Here is a 19,978-nt window from a genome sequence, read left to right on the forward strand (position 1 = left end):
AGGGTTTCTAACATCAATATTGACTGTAGCAATCACGATATTTGTGTTTGTTCTTTTCTAGATTAAATGCTATCATAAGAGTGACGTGACTTCAGAGCGTGAAGTTATTTTCCGGCTGCAGTTCCACACGGGAGCAGTGCAGGGCTACAACCTGATGTTTGAAAAAGAGGACATGGAGACTGCCAACAAAGGTACATTTGAAAAAGCAGGCCTCAACGTGCCGCCGCTAGTTTACAGAAACTCCTCTGCTCCTCGCCGCATCTGCAGGGCTCGGTCTGGACTTAATTTAGACTTGGCACTTTGAGACCAATAATCTTGTTTTCCCAAACATGTTACGCGTACTGAGAGAATCCTATTCGCAGACGACACCATTCATATTTCCATTTCTGAGTGCCCACACTGAATGCATTCCTGTGTGCTTACATTCCAGATCCCCGATTTGCAGATTATGGTAAAGTGGAGCTGGTGTTCTCTGAGGGACCAGAGAAAATCCCAGGTAGATCCCAAACTCTTTGTTTTTCTTACAGAGAATGCTACAGGGAGAGCAAGCTAGACAAGCAGAGTCGCAGTTAGTTTCTCCGTTTCTCCCTTCGTCCCGTCCTCTGCTCTGTTCCACCCCCTCAGCCCCCTGGTGAGGAGGGATGTGGAATGCTGCAGAGGGGAAATGTAGTGTGAAGTGTGTGCTGACAGAGATGTAAAGAAGCACAGCATGTGCTCCTCCAGAGCCCCACAGGAGTGAAATTATGTTGTGTGGGTCTGCGTATGTGTGTCCGTTGTATTGTGTGTTGTGTGTATAGTTGCTTAAGTGTTCATTAAACACAATTTGTGCAGCAAGGTTGAAATATTTTGGCTAGTTTTGTGTTGGTCTTTAGATCAAAAATGTGACATTGCCAGTCATTGTTGACCCTCAGCAATGTTGTCTAGATTTCAATCTGCAGCATCAGGGGTGAAAGTCAAACTTTTAATAAAACCTTTTTGGACTTCAATTATTGTTGTTATCGCATGGTATGCTGGGGCTATTTTTAAAGGAGTAGTTGGGAAGTAGGCTTTCTTCCCAAGATTTAGATGAAAAGCTTGATATCACTGTTTTCTCTGTACCTTAAATATGAAGGTACAGCCAGGAGGCAGTTAGCTTAACTTAGCATAAAGACTGGAAGCGGGGAAAAACAGCTGGACTCCAAAAAGGAAAAAACAAAACAAAACAAAACTGCCACATCTAATGCTCACTTAATAACACATTGTTAAATTTTTACAAAAACTAAATGGAAAAACAACTAATTCTTTTGTTTTTTTTAATTTCTGGACAGAGCCAAGTTAGCTGTTTCCAGTTTCCCTTGAGCCTTGTATTTCGTATTTTACAATAGCATAATGCTAATAGTACTGTTGCTACTCTCTGTGTTTAATGGAAACCAAACACCTACAGTATAAACGATATCTACAATAATGTTATTTTTGGGTGCAGGTGCAGACAGGTGGCAAAATGGGGCGGATGTTATTGTGGACTACAACACAGCAGATCCTCTTATCCGCTGGGACTCCTACCAGAACATCTGTGATGGTGAAGGTACTGTTACTACGCTGCATTAGTCACTACATGACTCACTAGACTTGGCCATAACAGTGCCGTGGTCTGCCTAATGAATCAGACTGAGTGGAAATATCAGTGGCTGTTTTCTGAATGGAAGAAGGATGCATATATTTAAGCATGAAGTGACGTTTATCCCGCTCTTATTTGAGTGTGTTCTCTCTGTTTCTCACCTCCACAAATACACACACAAACTCTCTTTTTCTCAAGGAATTAACACAGCGTGACAGGTTCTGTGCTCCCCGTTGTGGAGGGACTGCAGTGTGATTGCATTAACATGCACTCGCAGTCACCACCGGCTTGGTTTATGTTTCAGTCGTTGCTAACGTCGGTTATTACTCATGAGTGGGCCTTAAATCCCAGGCAGTCAGGCCCCATGGAAACAAGACTTCTATTATGGCGAGGAAAGGAAATGAAAGCTAAAATGTGCTTTAAGGCTGCAGCACGATGGGCACGACAAACAGTGTTGTTTCTGTGTGAAGGACAGGGAGGAGAGTTGATGTATGTGGGGAATGCTGGGTTCAGAGGAAGAGCAGTCAGTTCTCAAGAGATTTCTATTTTGTTGTTTCATCAAATGAATAGGCATGCTTTAACCATCCCACACATGCACACACACACACACACAGGCACACACACACACACATCTCACCAGCGCCTGCACAAACACACATAGGCTCACACTCAGAGCCACCCTGTCGGGGCGTCCCGTCCTAGCTGCGGTTGTTGCTCTCCACTCAACCACAGAATTCACAACAACCTCCCAGAATAGAGCGACGTGGTGGTAGCATTAAAACACAGATCCACCCTTTCCCAGTATTCATTGAGTGTTTTTATAAGCTAAGTTCAGCTTGATGAAAATGAGCTGCCTCGTTTTTATTTTCGTTTAAAATACCCCAACTCGGCCATATAGACATTTACACACACCTCTGGGAATGCAATGAAAGAGCAAAACACTCAAATTTAAGAAATCATTAAAGCCAAGAGAGAAACAAAGGAGCAATTTTTTCTCTTGCCTTGATTCCAAAGCATTCATGTGGGATATTTACAGCCTTGTTTTCTCATATAAACACTACATCTGAGAGGGAAGAATTGGGAGCTCTGCTGGAATTCTACATGTACTTACCACCAGTCCTCTGGCAGGCTCAGTTTGCCTCTGAGAGGCTGTCAGTCAGGGCTTGGTCAGGAGGAGGAAGTCTCAAAAACGTTTGCCACTGTAGTGCGAAGGTTGTGAGAAAAGAAAACCTCATTTACTTCATTGGCTTTTCAGTGAGAGTGTGTGCTTATCTCCAGGTGTGAATTCAGAGTTGAATTTCAACAGGCTGTTTTTTTCCAGAAAGATTGTTTTCTTAAGTTTACTGTCAAAATAGTTTTCTGTCTTGGTGTAGTGTGTCTCTGTAAGGGCCAGATGACAAAGTATATATATTTTCTGCTTACCTCTTGTGGTATATTGCCATGCAGATAGTTTTGTGATGTGTGTTTCTCAGAATAGAGTTCCATTAATGGAAGAAAAAGTCCTTCATCGATCAAATGTTCCTTAAGTGAAAGAACAAAAGTATTAGCATTGAAATGTACTGAAAGTACCAAAAGTGAAAGTTCTCATTATGCAGAATGGACCATTTGATAATATGTATCATATCACTGGGTTAAAAATTGTGATGCATTATATCAAAGCACTGGTTTAAATGTTGGAGCTGGCAAAGATGGTGCTAATTATAACTGATTACTGGATAGTTTATAGTAATTTATAATAATAATGTAATGATTGATATGTTTTGTATTATTAATCTGAATTTGCAAATAAGTATAAAGTAGCATAAAATTGAACTACTTGAGTACAGTACTTGAGTAAATGTACTTAGTTACATTCCTTTACTGGGAATGCATTGGAAGATTAGACAAAGACCATCAATTAAAGGTCCTGGACAACACAAGAAAAGTTGCAGAAAGAGAGAAAACGTACCCAGAATAACTAAAATGTTGTTTCTGGTAGCAAATGTTGTTTTAAATTTTAGTTTTAAATGTTTCCAGCACCGCTAACAAAACATTACTCACCCTCATGGTATTGAAGTAGAGGCAGAAAACATCTTTAAACCTGAGCAAATAAAACTGTCTGCGTGACAAGATACCACAAGGGGTGTGTGAGAGGATGTTTTATGAAGTTATGAAGTTTAACCCTTTTGTAATGGAGTTTGCCCTCAATGGTTTGTTCCTCTCTCCTCTTTCGGTGTGCACAGTGTGTCCTGTATTAATTGTACAGATTTTTTAAGAGAGACATTTCCCAGAGGGCTGTCATCTGCACATCGCAGGCACACGTAGAAGTTTGGGCGGAAGAAAACGAGGATGATGATCATCATTATGCTTTCGACTCACGGTTTTGGCATCCAGGAGGTGCGGGATGGTAGTAACTTAGAAGGAATGGAAAGGTTGGGTAATTGCATGGCCAAACACAAGCAGACCTCCTCCTGTGATATGGCGGCAACTTGGGTAACAGTTCTGGTTTCGTCGCTCTCTGCACTGTAATCGCTGGATTATTCAGGGACTGACCATACCACAACAACCGGCGTGATGAATGCTCGATATAAAAGGCTTGACTGATTTTCCCAAGCTAAGAACATACTTGGTTAACCAATCATGGGTTTGTTAATGTCAGCGTAATCCCAATAGGTAAAACAGTTTTTAAAACAATTGTCAAACCCCATAATTGAGTTTAGGGCACATCTGTTTCTTTGCTGATATTGTACATGAGGACTGCAGGCATGCAATTTCATGACACACGAGTGAGAGAAAAACAACTGCCGCTTTTCATGAAAATTGCCCAGAGCTTCAAGTAGAAGGCAAGGATTGCTTTAATTAAAAAGTGTCTTTTTACAGAGTGAAAAAGTCTGGAGCTGCAGGAATGTTGTTTTCATTCTCTGATCCGCTCTGGGCCGCCCTCGCTCTTTCTTTCTTTCTTTCTTTCTTTCTTTCTTTCCCTCGTTTTCTTTCTCCCCTCTCTCCCCAGTGGGGTAGTCCCCTAATGTGGGGCCAGAGGTCGGGTTACTACTTTCCTCGTCCCACCTCCACCCCTAAGCTCCGCCTCACTTGTTTACATTCCTCTGTCCTTATTTGGAGATCTCAAGGTCCCCCCTTGTGTGGAGTGCAAACACTCTCACCTTCTCAGCAGAGAAAGAAAGCAGGGACAACTTATTGGAACTCTCTTGATTTGACCCTGACCATTATCCGCTGGTTGAAAGCCATGTTCGCTCTCGTGTGTCTGCCGTGCCTCTTCTCCTCTTCAAGCTCCGTGTTACCGGAGACTGGGATTGTTTTGTGTGCTTACCTGGCATTGGTGGTGAAGGTAAGAGCTTTTTTTTCTTGAGACAGATGAGTGGTCATGAGGGGGAGGGGTAAAGAAAAGAGAGGCAGGACGATGACAGGGGGTGACGAAAAGATGGCCAGTATTGAGGCAAAGAGGAAACATCTGTCTTGAAACCTGTTTGCACCTTGCAAGAAGAAGTCTTGTGGGATTTGTTGGCAAAACTCCTGGTGGAGCTGACCTGCGTGGAGGCCCGAGCCGAGGCAGCTCAAGGCCGGATGCAGGTTCAATTAGTGTGTTTGTGTGAGTGGGGAGGGGGGGGGCAAAGCCATACATACAGGAGCTTTTGAAGAGGAGGAGGAGGGGGAGCTTTTATCATGCGTGTCTGGTATTCAGATCCTCCAGTCCTGGTTTGACTGAAAGGCAAGTACTTGAGGCGGTAGGTAGTCTGAGGGAGAAGCATTGGAATCATGTTCCTGCTCTCTTTTGTTGAGGAAGAGGGAGAATTACAGTGAAACAGCAAGTTTTACTCACTTGGCAACACCGCACATGCATTTCTTCTCCAGGCCTCATTTTGAGTAAGTCCAGAAAGGCTGAACTTAACTTGAATCGTTTTCTGCCGTGATGGATTTGGGTCTGCCTCGCAAAATGACTGACTTCTGTGGTTTTACTTCCCGAGGATTAAGGAGGTTGTTTGGACATATGCTGGGGGTCAAGGGGCAGGCGAGAGGGAGTAGGGTGGCTTAATCACAGCAGGGACAGGAATGCAGGGGTCAGACTCTGAAGATCCACAGCCGTCTGACTCTTGTAGTGGTCTTAGCATCTTTTATATAACCTGAGCATGACGAGCACCTTTGTCTGCTGCGCATGCCAGCACCTTGGCAGTTGACTGGGTGGCCAGGTGGGAGTTAGAAATTGTTGGAATATCTTTGCTTGGGATTAGACTATCAAAAAGAGGGGGATTTGAATAGTTTGGATGATTCTACTGGGTATCTTTTTATGTCCTGACACATCTAATTAGGGGATTTGTCTCACTTCAGTACCATGATTCACATGTTTTTTCCCTGTCATTGTATTAATGCCCGAGTTATTTGTAGTGTGATGTTTGCTCTATATTGTCTGGAATATATTGTCTCTGTCGGGTGAGGTGTGATTGTAAGTGTTGAGCTTTGTCAATAACAGATTCTGAATGATGGAGTTTGTGGGGATGACATGACTGTGCATGTTAACAGAGTCTTGTTTTGTCTGTGGTTTTGTGCCGTTTGTGTTCGTCTGTGTGTGTCTCTGTGTGTACGTGTGCCCATACCAGCTGACTGTATGAAGCGCTGCATCTCTTCTATTTTGCAGCGCCACGCTCTCAAGGCCTAACCCAGGACAAAGCGGCTAACAAGAGGAACCCCAACGGAGGAGAGGCCACACTGGGCCGAGGGGCTGGCACGACCTCCACCACCTCCAGCCCAGACCACAGCGACCACGCCCTCTCAGTCAGCAGTGACTCGGGCCTGTCAAGCACTTCGCTGTGGGCGGACAGACCCACACCTGTCGTCACCACCACCACCAGCACCACCACTACCACCACCACTAAGCCTAACCAGGGCCCCAGCCAGCAGGAAAAGGTTCAGCTGAAGCGTCTTCTTAGCGGCTTTGGTCTTGAGGACCCCTCAGCGGAGGAGATGGATGATCAAGGCCCCAGAGTGGGCATCCAGCACATTGTCCCAGCGCAAGTGCACATCAACGGAGACCCCAGACCCCGAGAGAGGGAAACGGACATCCTGGATGATGAGGTCATTACAGGTCATGATCTGCACAGTGTGGACAGTTTAGGGACCTTGTCGTCCTCCTGCCACAAGAGCAGCCAGAACTCCCTGCTGTCTGATGGTTTTGGGAGTCCTGGAGGAGAGGAGCAGCAAAGCCAAAACCAGCACCACCTCCACCACCCTGCACCCCCTGCCATGGAGGAGTACGAGAGAGCCTATGCTGAGGCTAGAAGGGGCTATATGAACTCCAGGAGCAACTCTGTGGCCTCCTCTAATCCCAGCAGTTCTCCCATGCCCAAGCAGCATGTCTACAGACAGGGAAGCTATTCCACGCAGTCTTGGGTTCGCCAGCAGCAGATGGTTGCTGCTCAACAGTTTGTCTACATGCCCGAGGATGGAAGCGAAACAGAAAGATACCCAGGGAACAAGCAAGGGAGCAGCTCACCAAAAGCAGGCCTGCCCACGGAACCCCAGGGCCCTACCAGGGACATGACAGCAGATGCTCTGAGAAACACTGCACCACACAAGGAGCAGGCAACGCTAAACAACAACAACAACAACAAACGTGACGAGGAGTTCAAATCTCTAACCATGGACATCGACAACTCCATCGACCAGCTCAACCAGCTGATCATGGACCTGGATCCCACATTTGTGCCGGTGTCGAGCCACGGCAGCTCCATCAAGAGGAACGGCGAGACTCACGTGAACGGCTCGGCCCCCAAATGCTCAAACGGCCTCAGTCTCAGATTCAACCATAATAACGCAGCGACCCTGAAAAACACACAGCAGTCAGGTAAGATAGTCAGACAGTCTGGGTGTGATGGTGATGGTGTGGTGTGGTCTGCAAGTGTGCTCGCGAAAAGCAATGTGTGACAGTCATTATGAAGCCAGAGCTGTTTTGCCAGAGATGCCTAATGAGCGTTAAACTTTGATTAAATGCTGGGAATATTTTGAAAGCAGTTCCTCTTCAGCAGCATCGAGCTTTTCTCCTCCTTCACTACAGAGTTAACAAAGCACGCCTTCTCTCCCTCTCCCACCTGGCGTGCTTTAGTGGCAGAAATAGCAGGGTTGTTGCCAGGTTTTCAGATGTTTTCAGTAGGTTTCTGAGCAAAGAGCGCCGTCCAGACTTGCCTGTATACCTATCTGACTAGAGGATCAGTACAGTACATGAAGAGAGGGGGAGCAGCTGTCATCGACCTTTCTGAGCATTGCCGTCTCTCAGTGTTTGGCGATTGAAGTTGCATACTGAGGAATACAGATATTTACAAAATCAAGGTCCTTGTGTGTAGATGACATTTTGAGCCATATGTAAAACACAAACACACCATTTCTGTCCTTAAATGTCATCTCTAATAGATGCTCTCCTCATTGTAGTCTTGTGTTCATCACACCTCCATTTGTCCAGCCTCTTTTCTTTTGAGTTCCTATCAGTGATTTGTTGCTGTAATCTTAAAATACCTCCTTTGGTTGTTGTTGTTCAGTTTGTTGTGCAGACAGAAGTTATGCAACGCAGTGATTCTTGTATCTATGGTAGATAGCCACTAAAGTTATTTCCACTTGGTTCATGTTGAAACGGATCCCAGAGCCATATTCAAGGATGCAGTCTGTGATCAAACACTGCACAAGAATTCACAGAATGTCTTTCACTTACTGTATATCTGCTTTTTGCTGTAAAAATGCATAGAATTTGCAAGATTACGAACTTCCTCTGTCTATCTTAGCAGGCTTCCTCTGCAGCCCTGCAGTGATGATAAACATAATTGTAAAAACATAGTGACTTTTTGCAGTATTTTAGCAAACAGATATTGACATCTTCTGTGCTACAATGATTTGGTCTTTTTTATTTGAGTTTTGGCTCAGCCTTACAGGTTATCAAGTTCAGTACTCTGAAGAATATTAACACCAGGTACAATGGCACTCGGTGGGTTTGATAAGCTGAAAATCAGTGAGGCAGAGAAAATGCAGAAAGCTGTCTGGCTGTTGAATCACACTCCAGCATGTTCGTGTGGTTGCAGGGGGCCACAAGATGGGGAGGCCGGAGGAATTTCCAAGGGAGGAACAAGTGAGCCTGGAGGCAATGTTTTCCCCATTTGATTCCAAAAGCATACCTGTCTGTGCATATCAACTACACAGAAGCATCATTCCAAGAAACAAACGCTGAAGGCTGTAACTTTGCTCGTTTGCAAATAACCTGTAGGATGTAACGGGTTGTTAGTTTTTAATGTTTGCACTGGTAACAGGGGTCATAGCTCTGAGTCATTCTGCCCAGCTGTGTTTTGACATGAATTTGGAGGAAAAATTATTTGTCATAAAAGAAGGCTCGTTAAATTGTGTTGATTTTATGAATAATTCGCTTACTTTTTGCATCTAACTAGACGAGTCATGCTTTCCCTGCTTGTGCCCATCACATCATTGCACCAAGCCTCCATGTTGTTGTTGTTTTTCCGAACTTTTCTTCATGTTGTCACAAATTCACCCGTTTCTGTTCCCATAGCTGTATCAATGAGGTGAAGGAAAAGGCGAGAGGGAGATGGAGGAGCGAGGTTAGAGTATTTATGTTGTGTTAAAGGAACTGGGGCTGACATTCAGCAGCTGATGAGAGGTGACAAAAACTCAGGAAGGTGTTCGGCGGGGGAGTTCTTCACTTAAGGATGAAGCTTGCAGGAAAGATTTGATCGCACAATTCTTCATATTCTTTTATCCTCGATAACTTCAAGGATATTTTGGTTGGACTTTTTTTTTTTTTTTGCAGTGCATTTTATCAAACAACATAATGGCACAAGACCCAAAGATACAATGTGTTTGTAAAATGCATCTTCAGCCTTTGCTTATGTTAATATCAGTATTCACTTGAGGAATTATTGAATTTTGCCATGATTTTAAAATTAGTGTCTCAGTGTAAGATTCCTCTTTAGTAAAGATGACATGGGTAAAATCTGCTACTCCAGTGTATGTCATCCAGATGAGTATGTAATGACTGAAATACCGAGCAGATCAAGGAGCTTAGTCACATTGATGCCAAAGTCTTGTAAAGCCAATAATGCCTTAAAGGAGTCCTACTCATTGATTCACAATGGCCTGACACAACTGCAGAACTTTTATTGCCAAACCTATTGCCACATAATACTGTATTTATCCTCATATTGCCCAAACCTACTCTTGAGAGTATATTAGGTTACATAAATGACGATGCTGAAAATGAGTCACTGGAGAGAGTTTGTCTCTGTTGTGTGATAGCGACCGAACTTTTCAGACCAAAGAATGAATGAATGTATATAATGAAGAGAAAAAAAAAACTTGTATCAGTGTGGTGCATGCATGGAGGTACACTGCCAAGTGTGCACGACACTGTGTGTGTGTGTGTGTTTGTCATCCAAACTCGCCCCAGACAAAGTGAGTAATGATCCCTGGCATTAGCGCTTCTGCACCATTAGCATTCTTCAGGGCTGAGAGGTCGGAGCTCGCTGGGAGGCCTCAAATTAACACCCTGGTGCTGAGTGGCAGCGCTCTTCAGAGTAGTCACAACATTGAACCCCCCACACACACTCCACACCTTCCAGCCCACCAGCGCAGACCCCTGGCATTCCTCAGCTGTCCTCTGAAAACATGGAGGTGGCTACCCCGGGATTAGCTGGGTGGTGCTTTCAATTTAATGCCTGGCTAAATTAAAATGTCGTCAACATGCAAAGTGAAAATAGAGCAACCAGAGCAAGCTGTAATTTAAATCTTACCAAAATGACACATATTAAGAGTGCAACACGTGACTTTGAATAAATTTGTCATTGTGATACACCGATATATATATATATATATATATATATATATATATATATATATATATATAAAAGAAAAAACATCATTACACTGTGATAATTTTTTCACCCATATTTATCAGCTCTAGTCTATTATGCCTTAACTTTGCAGTAGACAGACAAAGTGCCTTGATTAGATGAAGATACAGTGTTTTCTAAAAGGTACCAAAGGTCACTGCTGGTTTTCCTTTCAGTGTTTGATTTTAACGTTACTTCCTTGAAGCCAGCGATGCCTGTAAATCTGTAACATGTCTTGATCTGCTTGCTGTTGTCTGTCTGTGTGTATCCAGCTGTCCAGTCCAGTGATGGCCGGGTGGGTGTCACGAGGAGTCTGAGTCGCCAAGGAAGTGATGTCACTGATCACCCAGGCTTCTGCACCTCAGGGTGGGGTGGGACAGAGGAGTACAGGGTCCAGCGGACATACTCCCCCTGTGTGCCGCAGTCCCAGGTAAATACAGCATGTGTGTGCATTATGCTTGTGTGTATATGCTCATGTACTCTGTATGGTTGGTTACATGCATGTGTGTTGTTTGTTACAGCATCACATGTTGTACAGGAGTGACAGCGCTGACTACAGGGCTCAGGGCCCAGACGTGGACAGTGGGGTCGAGGCTGGGAGTGACATGACTCCACCCACACCCGCCTTTCCCATCTCTCCACCAACACCTTATGGTAAATACTGTATATTTCCTTTGTCATTGTAAACAGGCTTCTTTTATCTGAGCATTTGATTTTGCATTTATTTGTCACCGACGTTGTTTGTTAGGTTGAATTAAACACCCCCACCCCCTCTTCCTTTGCCTTCTCAGTGAAAAATATGTCCGAATTGACCCAGCTCAGGCAAACACCGTCCCCGAGCATGCAGTCGTATGGAGGCTACAGAACAGACCACGGTAGGTTCAAATCACTTCAAAACGCAGGTGGACAGCATTGTTTTGAGAAAACGGAGCGTCACATGAAGCTGTTACAAAAATCCTTCACTCCCAAGGAAGAAAGTAGTCCTTCTTAGTGAACTTAACAGCAGCATGTTAGGGCACACATTGGAAATAACTTAACAATCTTATTTTCAATGCAGAAATGTCAGCAGCCTTTAGCCTTTTTAACAGCCTTTATGCTACTAATATGCATGCTAATAAGCACCAAATTAATGGTAAATATTTGTACCTTAATATAAAGTGTCACTGAAATGTCGCTTTCACTGTAAACCAAAAAAAAACAAAGGCACCTCACTCCAGAAAATTAAAGTTGTGCAAGTTTCTGTGAAGAGCAGACAAAAAACCCCATTGAGACTGTTTTCTTTCTTTTCCCCTTTTCTTCTATTAACTTGTGTTTTTCCCCTGGCAGTGGCAGAAAGACTGTCAGTGAGTGGTCGGTAATTGAGAGAGTCTTCTTTCATGTCTGCCCTGTGACTGCTTGTTTGGATCCACTACCTCGTTAGAACAGAGCTATTTCAGGTCCCCCTTGCTTTATCTAATAATGGCGACACTGTCGTCGGTGGAATTTGAGCGGTTGTGAGACAGGGACCGACAACAAAGACGTCTCACCAACGCTAAAGCAGGGGGATTCCTAACCAGTCTCTGCCCTTCGTGTTTGGTTTTTGGAGAATGTCTGCATGGTCGTGAGCACTTTTTTAGACATAACAGCGTTGTTGTTCTTTAGATTCAAACTGAGCCTCTTTTGTTTCTTTCTGTATGCACTTTTTTTTTTTTTCTCTGTGGTGTTTATCTGAGGTGAAACACACCCTGGCTGTAAGATTCCCACAGATGAAAGGAGATGTGCATTTATAGCGCTTTGTAGCAGCTGCATTTTTGCACTTTGATGTAAATTCCAAACTGCTTTCATGATCATAGAACTGTCGCGCAAAAATTATGAAGCTGGTTTCGCACCTGTCTCGTCTATATAAGCTGTTTACATGAAGTTAACTGTCTTTTATGTGCCTTGTTTTTTTTTTTTACAAGATTGCACATGTGAGGAACCACCCACACACAGATGGATGATATCTCAGTAAATCTAACCTTTACCTTCATTTTCATCCTACTTTGACCTCACAGGGGCTTGTTCCCATAGTCGTCTACAGTAAGATAAATGGTCGTAGGGCCTGGGAGCAGATCGGTGCCCCTGCTGTGCCTCTGACCACCTCAGACACCCAGGCGAGAATCACCGCATTCACTCTTGCCACATCTCCATGGTTACTGTGGGTCAGGAAGCATGACACAAAAACTTTTCTTCCCCCATGAAAAGTGTCTCTGTGTACACAGAGGGGAAACAGGGACGAGAAGAGACCAGCAGCTCTTTCAGCCTCGCACCTCTCGTTCCTATGAGAGCGCACCAGAGAGGACCTGTGTGGAAAGCCTGACGTGGAACATGAGCTGTTAGATTCAGGGCTGTCAGTGGCTCCGGGCGATGACTGATTAAAGCTTTTAGATGATTGTGGCGGAAGGCTTTTCATTTCCAGCCGTAATAGAGTCTGATTTGTTGACTTCGTCGGTTGCGGCAGGGGTAATTGGTGATTCGTTTTATATAGATTGATTTATGCCGGGTTGAAGGCCATGTGGACGGTTTCCATTTCATTTCAACTCTAATATTGATTGTTTGTTTCTGGAAAGAACCCAGAGCCCTTTCCCTAGGGCCCCCCCACACACACACTCCATTACCATTTGTTTTCTGTATCATACAGTCCCAGTTTATTTTCTCTTATTTTTAACTTCACGTTTGTTTTGTGCAGGTTTTCTCTCAGTAATTCTTGTAAAACTGTTTTAGATGCAATGTATTTGTTTTTAATTTTGTCCCATTTTACATTTAAAACATAAACAGCACCTGACTCTGAAGTGTGATCGATGAATGAGCTTGAAATATTGGTTTCTTTGCTGTCAAACAGAACCCCGGGGATATCCAGAGATGATCAGTCACGTTGGAGTTGACGGTTTATCAGACTCCTCCATCAACTGCCACAGGACGCTAAGTGCCACACACTCTGCCTCTATTGTTGGGACCCTTCAGAGGACAGACAGGTACAGATCTGACCTAAGCAGAGGGCAGGATTTGCAAAACAAACCCCAATCTGAGGTGTTGATTTGTTGATTAAGAAGTCTTCTGCTTCAGTGGTAACACCAGCAATAGAAACAGTATGTCTGTTTGTATGCACATTTTCAATCTGGCCAGTTTTTAGGTGTGTAAACATCTAAAAATTGAAAAAAAAAAATTGAAATATGGCCACTTTTTACACTTGACTGAGGTGTGCATTGATTAAAAACACAAAGGCAACAAAGGAATCCAATTTAACAAACAAGTAATGACATGCGTGAAGCAAGGTCACTTCTGCCTGAAGAGACAAAAAATGGTGGATTTTAATTTACTGTTTGTTTATGACCTTTGTTTCTTTTCCTGAAGTTCTTCCAACAGTCAGCCCTGGCCAGAGCATCCCGTCCTGAGCCGCCACTCCTCTCTGAACAGCTACCCCTCTACCAGACAACCAGCGCAGCACTCCATGTCACTGGAATATGGCCACCACTCTCCTCCCCTGCACCATCCCCACATCCACCCTGCCCCCAACGCCCACAGCTCTCCTCGCAGCATCCAGCGAAGCCGTATGGGCCGATACGCTCTCAACCACAGCCCCGCTCAAAGCTTTGACGAACAGGAGGACTCGGGTCTCGGCTATGGCACGGACTGTCCAAACTCCACCTCCTCTCTGCTGGGAAATGGAGGCGTGGACAGGGAACTTTTGACCACCGTGGATGGGCAGAATCAGTTGCAGCTGCCCCAGATGCAGCCCCCACTTCTGCCTGAGAAGAAGAGGGCTTCAGACGGGGAGCATTCGCTGGGAACAGCGTCTCCGGCCCTCAGCGGGTTCTCGAGTCCCCACAGTGGGAGCTCCCTGAGTATTCCCTTCCCCAACGTTTTGCCTGACCTCTCAGCTCAGATGCCCGGCACAGCCTCACCTCTGCCAGGTGAGCTGCAGACCCCTATCGAATACCCCATTGGTGTCACATGGCTTGATAACAACACACAAATAAACATTATCTGATGTGTTTTCCAGATGTGCTGTCCAGCAAGCAGGTTACTGTCAAATTTGTGCAGGACACATCAAAGTTCTGGTACAAGCCAGATATCTCAAGGGATCAAGGTAGGCTTCCAGTGTCCACTTCTGTTCCAAGAAAAGGAAACTTTGTCTCTACTACAGAGCTGCCTCACAGTTATGTTTCCCTTCATGCAGCCATTTCAGTCTTGAAGGACAAGGAGCCTGGCTGCTTCATCGTGCGGGACAGCCATTCCTTCAGAGGGGCATATGGACTGGCAATGAAGGTGGCTACTCCTCCACCCTCAGTTCTCCAACAGACCAAGAAAGGTAAGGTTGTGAAGTGCACGTGTCTTTCAGTGAGCGTATCGATACCGCTCTCGTGTGTGTGGACTAAATACAGAGCTGAAGTCACAATGTGGTTAGCGTAGCTTAGCACAGAGCCTGGAAGCTGGGGGAAACAGCTAACCTCGCTCTGAGTATCTTGTTTGTTTAACATTCACAGGAGCATAAATGTAAAAGCAGCAGTTTGTAATTTCAGATTTCTTCTTTCTTCTGTCTTCAACAAGTTGTTTTTACATAACGATTAAACCAACCTGCTCTGCTTAGTACTGGACAGAAAGCAAATAAGTGTATTTTTCACAAAGTTAAATTATTCTTTCAGTTATTACAGTGATGATATTAGTTCAGTTGTACAGACATCCTGGGAATCACACATTTACACACAAAGCCATCTACAGTTACAGTCCACTGTACACACCTTCACGCTGGAACATGAGTCCCTCCCTCTGTTTGTGTGTGAGAGCTGCTCACTCTGTGTTTCTCTCCTGGGCTTCATCACGATGAAGCCAAACAGACCCCTTTTGCCTGATAGTCTTAGTTGTACAGCTAGTGTTTCAACCCTTAACAAAGGGTGTGGTGGGTCCATAAGCCTCCTCTGATCCCACGGCCTTCTCCTGGGAAGCTCTCTGCCCCACATAACTCTGAATATACAACCCTGAATCCAAAAACACTTGGACGTTGTGTAAAACATAAATAAAGCAGAATGTGACATATAGTCAATTGAAAGCAGTACAATGTTTCACAGGTAAACAGGTTCATTGGTAGCAGGTGATAGTATCGTGATTGGATATGAAAGGACAATCTTTTAAAGGCTCAGTCGTTCATGAGCAAGGATGGAGCGAGGTTCACCGCTTTGTGAGCACATGATTGTATAAAGGACGTTACTACATGGGAACACATGAATCCGTTGTCAGTAAGCACAGTTCATTTGCAAATGACTGCATTGTGTTTTTATTTACATTTTACGCAGCGTTTCAACTTTTTTGGCATCAGCATTGTAGATGTAATATCCAGCAACTGGGGTCAAAACAGGCAGCTCGGTTATTTACTTCCGAGTGTGTTTGTTTAGCATATTCAGGAATTACAGGGAAGGATTCTTTGGAAACAAAACAAAGTCTCTGGAGGAATCTGGCCAAACATTCTCTGGCCACGTTTCAACATGAAAACAAAGGCTGATTGAGTGATGATAGAGAGTCAGACATCACATTTTCGTATTCAAAAAGGGCCATGGGACCTTAAATGCAACGCAATGCGTATCAGAAACCAGTTGGACTATTTAGAAGGTCTGTTTTCTGGCAAAAGCAGCACATGAGGACTGAAAGGATGCCCTTATGCCCTTCCTGCACAAACCCACCACAGCGTTCAACCCTTTCATTGTATCCCCCGCTCACACCTGTCCTTTTGTTTGCCGTCACCCCTTTGCAGTCCAACGGCACCTGTGGTGACATCATGACACGGTCCCTCTCCGCACTTTCAGCTTAGGGCATTTTGGCTCCTTCTAAGTGTGAAACCCAACCCACCTTAAGGAGCGAGCCTTTCTCCAAGCCTTTGTGTGAAGACATTCCTCACACAGACTCCTCCTGCCCCCTCAGAGGCGCTTCTGTTCAATCATAATCCCATTAATCTCTGGAGAGATTGGATGTAGCGATTTAATATGTTTTATGTAACTCCTCAAGGCTGGGAAACTACATGTTGTGCTGAGATAAATGCTCGGGAGCTGTTATTTAGGTCAGAGTAGATCTCGGTTGTCAAGTACAGGATGGTTTTGCTGAAATAGATCACAGACTCTTATGAGGAATGAATCATGTCTCTTATCTTTTTCTGTATCTTCTGTGTCCAGGAGGCGATCTATCCAATGAATTAGTTCGCCACTTCCTTATTGAGTGTACACAGAAAGGAGTGCGTTTGAAGGGTTGCCCCAACGAGCCTTATTTTGGTGAGTACCTAACGTCTCCCATCACTGGTTGACAAGACTGACACTTCGCGGCTGTTTGGCTGCACTGCACCAAAGTGAAAGACGCCATGCACTATACTGCCCTCTATTGGTCCGTGATGCATGGTATCACTGACTGCTGATGGGTCATTTTGTCTGCAGTCTGATGACCGATTAATGCACATGGCAGTTTATCCTTAGCCTCCTGTGCACAGTCATGGCATTTTCCTCTCCCCTGATCTGTAGTTACATGTTTTTATGCTTTTAAGAGTGCACTACAAGACATTCTCAGCAAGTGTTGATGCTGTTGTTGTTGTGGCTGCACCTTAAAGTATTAAAAACAAGACACTAATGTGATAATAAAGCATCAAATCCCAATGTAATATTGATTTCATATCTTACTCTTTACAGGAAGCTTAACCGCGCTGGTCTGCCAACATTCAATCACTCCCTTGGCCCTGCCCTGCAAGCTCATCATTCCCGACAGAGGTAAATGTTCGACACACAGCAGAGGAAGATTATGCTCAGAATAGAAAATGAACACTATTTAGGTTTTGCGGCTGCCCGTATCTGCCAGCCTGTCTGCTCAGCTGTCTGGCCATGACTTGTTGATGTAGCTGTTGAGGGTTTTTCGTAGATAATCTCACTGACATTTTTGCTTTTCTCGTCCCTAGATCCTCTTGAAGATGTTGTGGAGACTACCTCACAATCAGTCACCAACTCTGCTGCTGAGCTGCTAAAACAGGGTGCAGGTAATCAGGCATCTAAGATCACATGATTTAAATAGACATTATGACAAAGCAATGACGCCACCGTACATAAACACTGGCGTTTCTGTGACACTTTTGGAAATGAGTGCATCCCTACTTATGCACACATTTCCCTTGTCCTGTTATTATGGACTGTGGGGCTGAGTCAGTTGCTCTACAGTAATTTAGACTCAACAGTTGTGATCCGAGTGTGATTTCAATCTGTGCGTCCCTGCAGCCTGTAACGTGTGGTACCTGTGCTCCGTGGAGATGGAGTCGCTAACAGGCGTCCAGGCGGTGCAGAAAGCCACCAGCATGACTCTGAGCTCCAACCCTCCACCAGCCTCCACTGTAGTCCACTTCAAGGTGTCCTCCCAGGGAATCACCCTCACTGACAACCAGAGGAAGTGAGTACCACGCAGGCATATTCACACCATACACACATGCAGAGAGACCCTGTCCTCACAATAACTAACCCCTCTGTCTTTTTTTTTTTTTCTTAGGCTCTTCTTCAGGAGGCATTACAATGTCAACACGGTCATCTTTTGTGCATTGGACCCTCAAGATAGAAAGTGAGCATTGCTGATTTAAAGTTGTCATTTAACAGTTTGCAGAGTGCTGGTCATGGCTATTGTCGTGAAAATCTGTCATTATTCCAACCAAGTGTTAATTTAAGTGCTAATTTTGAACATGGAAAACAAGCTTCAGTGTCTTTAACAAACCAATAACACGATGATCCTCTTTGCGCTGCTTACAGGTGGAAGAAAGATGGCTGCCCTTCAGCAAAGTAAGTAAATTATTATTATTTTACCAGCAGTGATTTTGAAAGTGACGTGCTTTGTTTGAGGCGGATAACAGCGCTGTTGTTAAGCACTTTGCTCCACCTCTGCAGGATCTTTGGCTTTGTGGCGAGGAAAACTGGCACTTCCATGGACAATGTGTGTCACCTGTTTGCGGAGCATGACCCCGAGCAGCCAGCGAGCGCCATTGTCAACTTTGTTTCCAAGGTGATGATTGGCTCACAGAAGAGTAAGTAGGCCCGCTTCGGGCTGAGCTGATCACACGGACAGACTTTTACTGAGAGCAGACACAAGAAATAAAGACTGAAACGCTGACAAAGGACAAAATGTAAGGACTGAGGATGGTGATAACCTGGACATTAACCCTGGATATTAACTGGATGTTACATAATGACCACTGAGCAGCACCGGGACATTTTTAATGACTTCTTCTAATATAAAACTTAAAATCCCCTTGTTATTTTTCCTCTGTGTAAAATGAACTGTAAAGTAGCCAAGTAAGAAAACAACTAAATATTAAGAAATGTGTAATCCTTTACTGGTTTACAACTGTAATGTCTTATACAGTTTGATATAATCGCAACATATTTTAATACACAACACAAAAGCTGCTTTTCTTGTTCCTGCGTAGCAGTTTTATGGACAACTCAAGAAAACCCTGCCTTGTTCCATGTAATTTTTTTCCTTATATTTAACCGAAACAAACATCATTCAAGCTATTAACAGTCTGTAAAGTTGTAGTGGATGTAGTGCTGCATCTGTTCAGCATGCAGTATTTTGTTGTGGAGCTAAAAATGTGTAAAAGCAGTGCAGAAAATATGTATAATTTGGTTTTTGGAAACAGGCAACGTCGCATACAGGATTATCTTATTTTATCTATGCAATGTAAAATTTTATTTTTTTAAACCGTGGCCGTCTGTACATGTGCAGCATGTATGAGGCTTCTCTGAACCTGTTGAATATAACTTCCTTCTTAAGATGTATGTGAATAGCCTATGACCACTTTTATAGCCGATGGTAACATTTTGATGAAAGTGTGCAAGCGTGTGTGTTAAAATGAGAGAAACCATAGAAAATATTTTACTTAAACCCTAATATATATATTGACCTGTTAAAAACATGTCAGTGCTTTGCGTAGAAGATAGTGCACGTAGCAAACGGCTCGGCTGCCAAACTCGGGCTTTGTTTTGTCTTCTTTTAGGGGGCTCATGGCCACAAACAGCACTGCAGTGTTTCAGTATCAAAAGTGTTCCAGTATCCTCACTTTTGTATATTTTAGTATAAACAGACACAGGCTGCTATATGGAGAGAGCAAATGCTGTAATTGTGTTAGTTAAAAGTTCTTAGAAGAGAGAAAAGTGCTCAGTGTTGCACAAGGAAATTTTAAGATTTGACATATCTTCCATTCGTCGTCTATCAGTTACATATAAAATGTACTTTCTCAAGCTGAGACCATAAAACTCGCCTTTTTATCCAGAGAGGGACCTACCACCACAATACAGCTCTGTTGCTATTCTTACATTGATTATGTACACATTTGTTATCTTGTTATCGTGACCTATTATCTGTACCTCATATGTCATACTGTGCCTCTGTGTATAACATGCTACATGTGAACAGTTTATTTGTATATTGATATTGCATTGTTTTGATGTGTTCTGTAAATAAAACAAAAGGAAACCTT

General features: G+C 43.9%; 1 protein-coding gene across 1 annotated transcript in view; it reads left to right on the forward strand.

The window, feature by feature from the left end:
• Nucleotides 1-19,978, forward strand: part of LOC143329645 (tensin-3-like) — a 33,235-nt gene extending 13,257 nt beyond the window's left edge. Inside the window, exons 10-27 of the mRNA XM_076745641.1 lie at nucleotides 62-191; nucleotides 431-496; nucleotides 1,463-1,564; nucleotides 6,228-7,433; nucleotides 10,743-10,900; nucleotides 10,992-11,124; nucleotides 11,262-11,345; nucleotides 13,331-13,463; nucleotides 13,843-14,402; nucleotides 14,492-14,578; nucleotides 14,669-14,800; nucleotides 16,653-16,748; nucleotides 17,157-17,234; nucleotides 17,420-17,497; nucleotides 17,733-17,901; nucleotides 17,998-18,066; nucleotides 18,252-18,281; nucleotides 18,387-19,978. Of these exons, the coding sequence (XP_076601756.1) occupies nucleotides 62-191; nucleotides 431-496; nucleotides 1,463-1,564; nucleotides 6,228-7,433; nucleotides 10,743-10,900; nucleotides 10,992-11,124; nucleotides 11,262-11,345; nucleotides 13,331-13,463; nucleotides 13,843-14,402; nucleotides 14,492-14,578; nucleotides 14,669-14,800; nucleotides 16,653-16,748; nucleotides 17,157-17,234; nucleotides 17,420-17,497; nucleotides 17,733-17,901; nucleotides 17,998-18,066; nucleotides 18,252-18,281; nucleotides 18,387-18,531 (3,456 nt within the window). The 3' untranslated portion in view covers nucleotides 18,532-19,978. The remainder of the gene's footprint in view (nucleotides 1-61; nucleotides 192-430; nucleotides 497-1,462; nucleotides 1,565-6,227; nucleotides 7,434-10,742; nucleotides 10,901-10,991; nucleotides 11,125-11,261; nucleotides 11,346-13,330; nucleotides 13,464-13,842; nucleotides 14,403-14,491; nucleotides 14,579-14,668; nucleotides 14,801-16,652; nucleotides 16,749-17,156; nucleotides 17,235-17,419; nucleotides 17,498-17,732; nucleotides 17,902-17,997; nucleotides 18,067-18,251; nucleotides 18,282-18,386) is intronic.

This window comes from Chaetodon auriga, chromosome 12 (genome assembly GCF_051107435.1).
Source record: "Chaetodon auriga isolate fChaAug3 chromosome 12, fChaAug3.hap1, whole genome shotgun sequence".
Lineage (NCBI taxonomy): Eukaryota > Metazoa > Chordata > Actinopteri > Chaetodontiformes > Chaetodontidae > Chaetodon > Chaetodon auriga.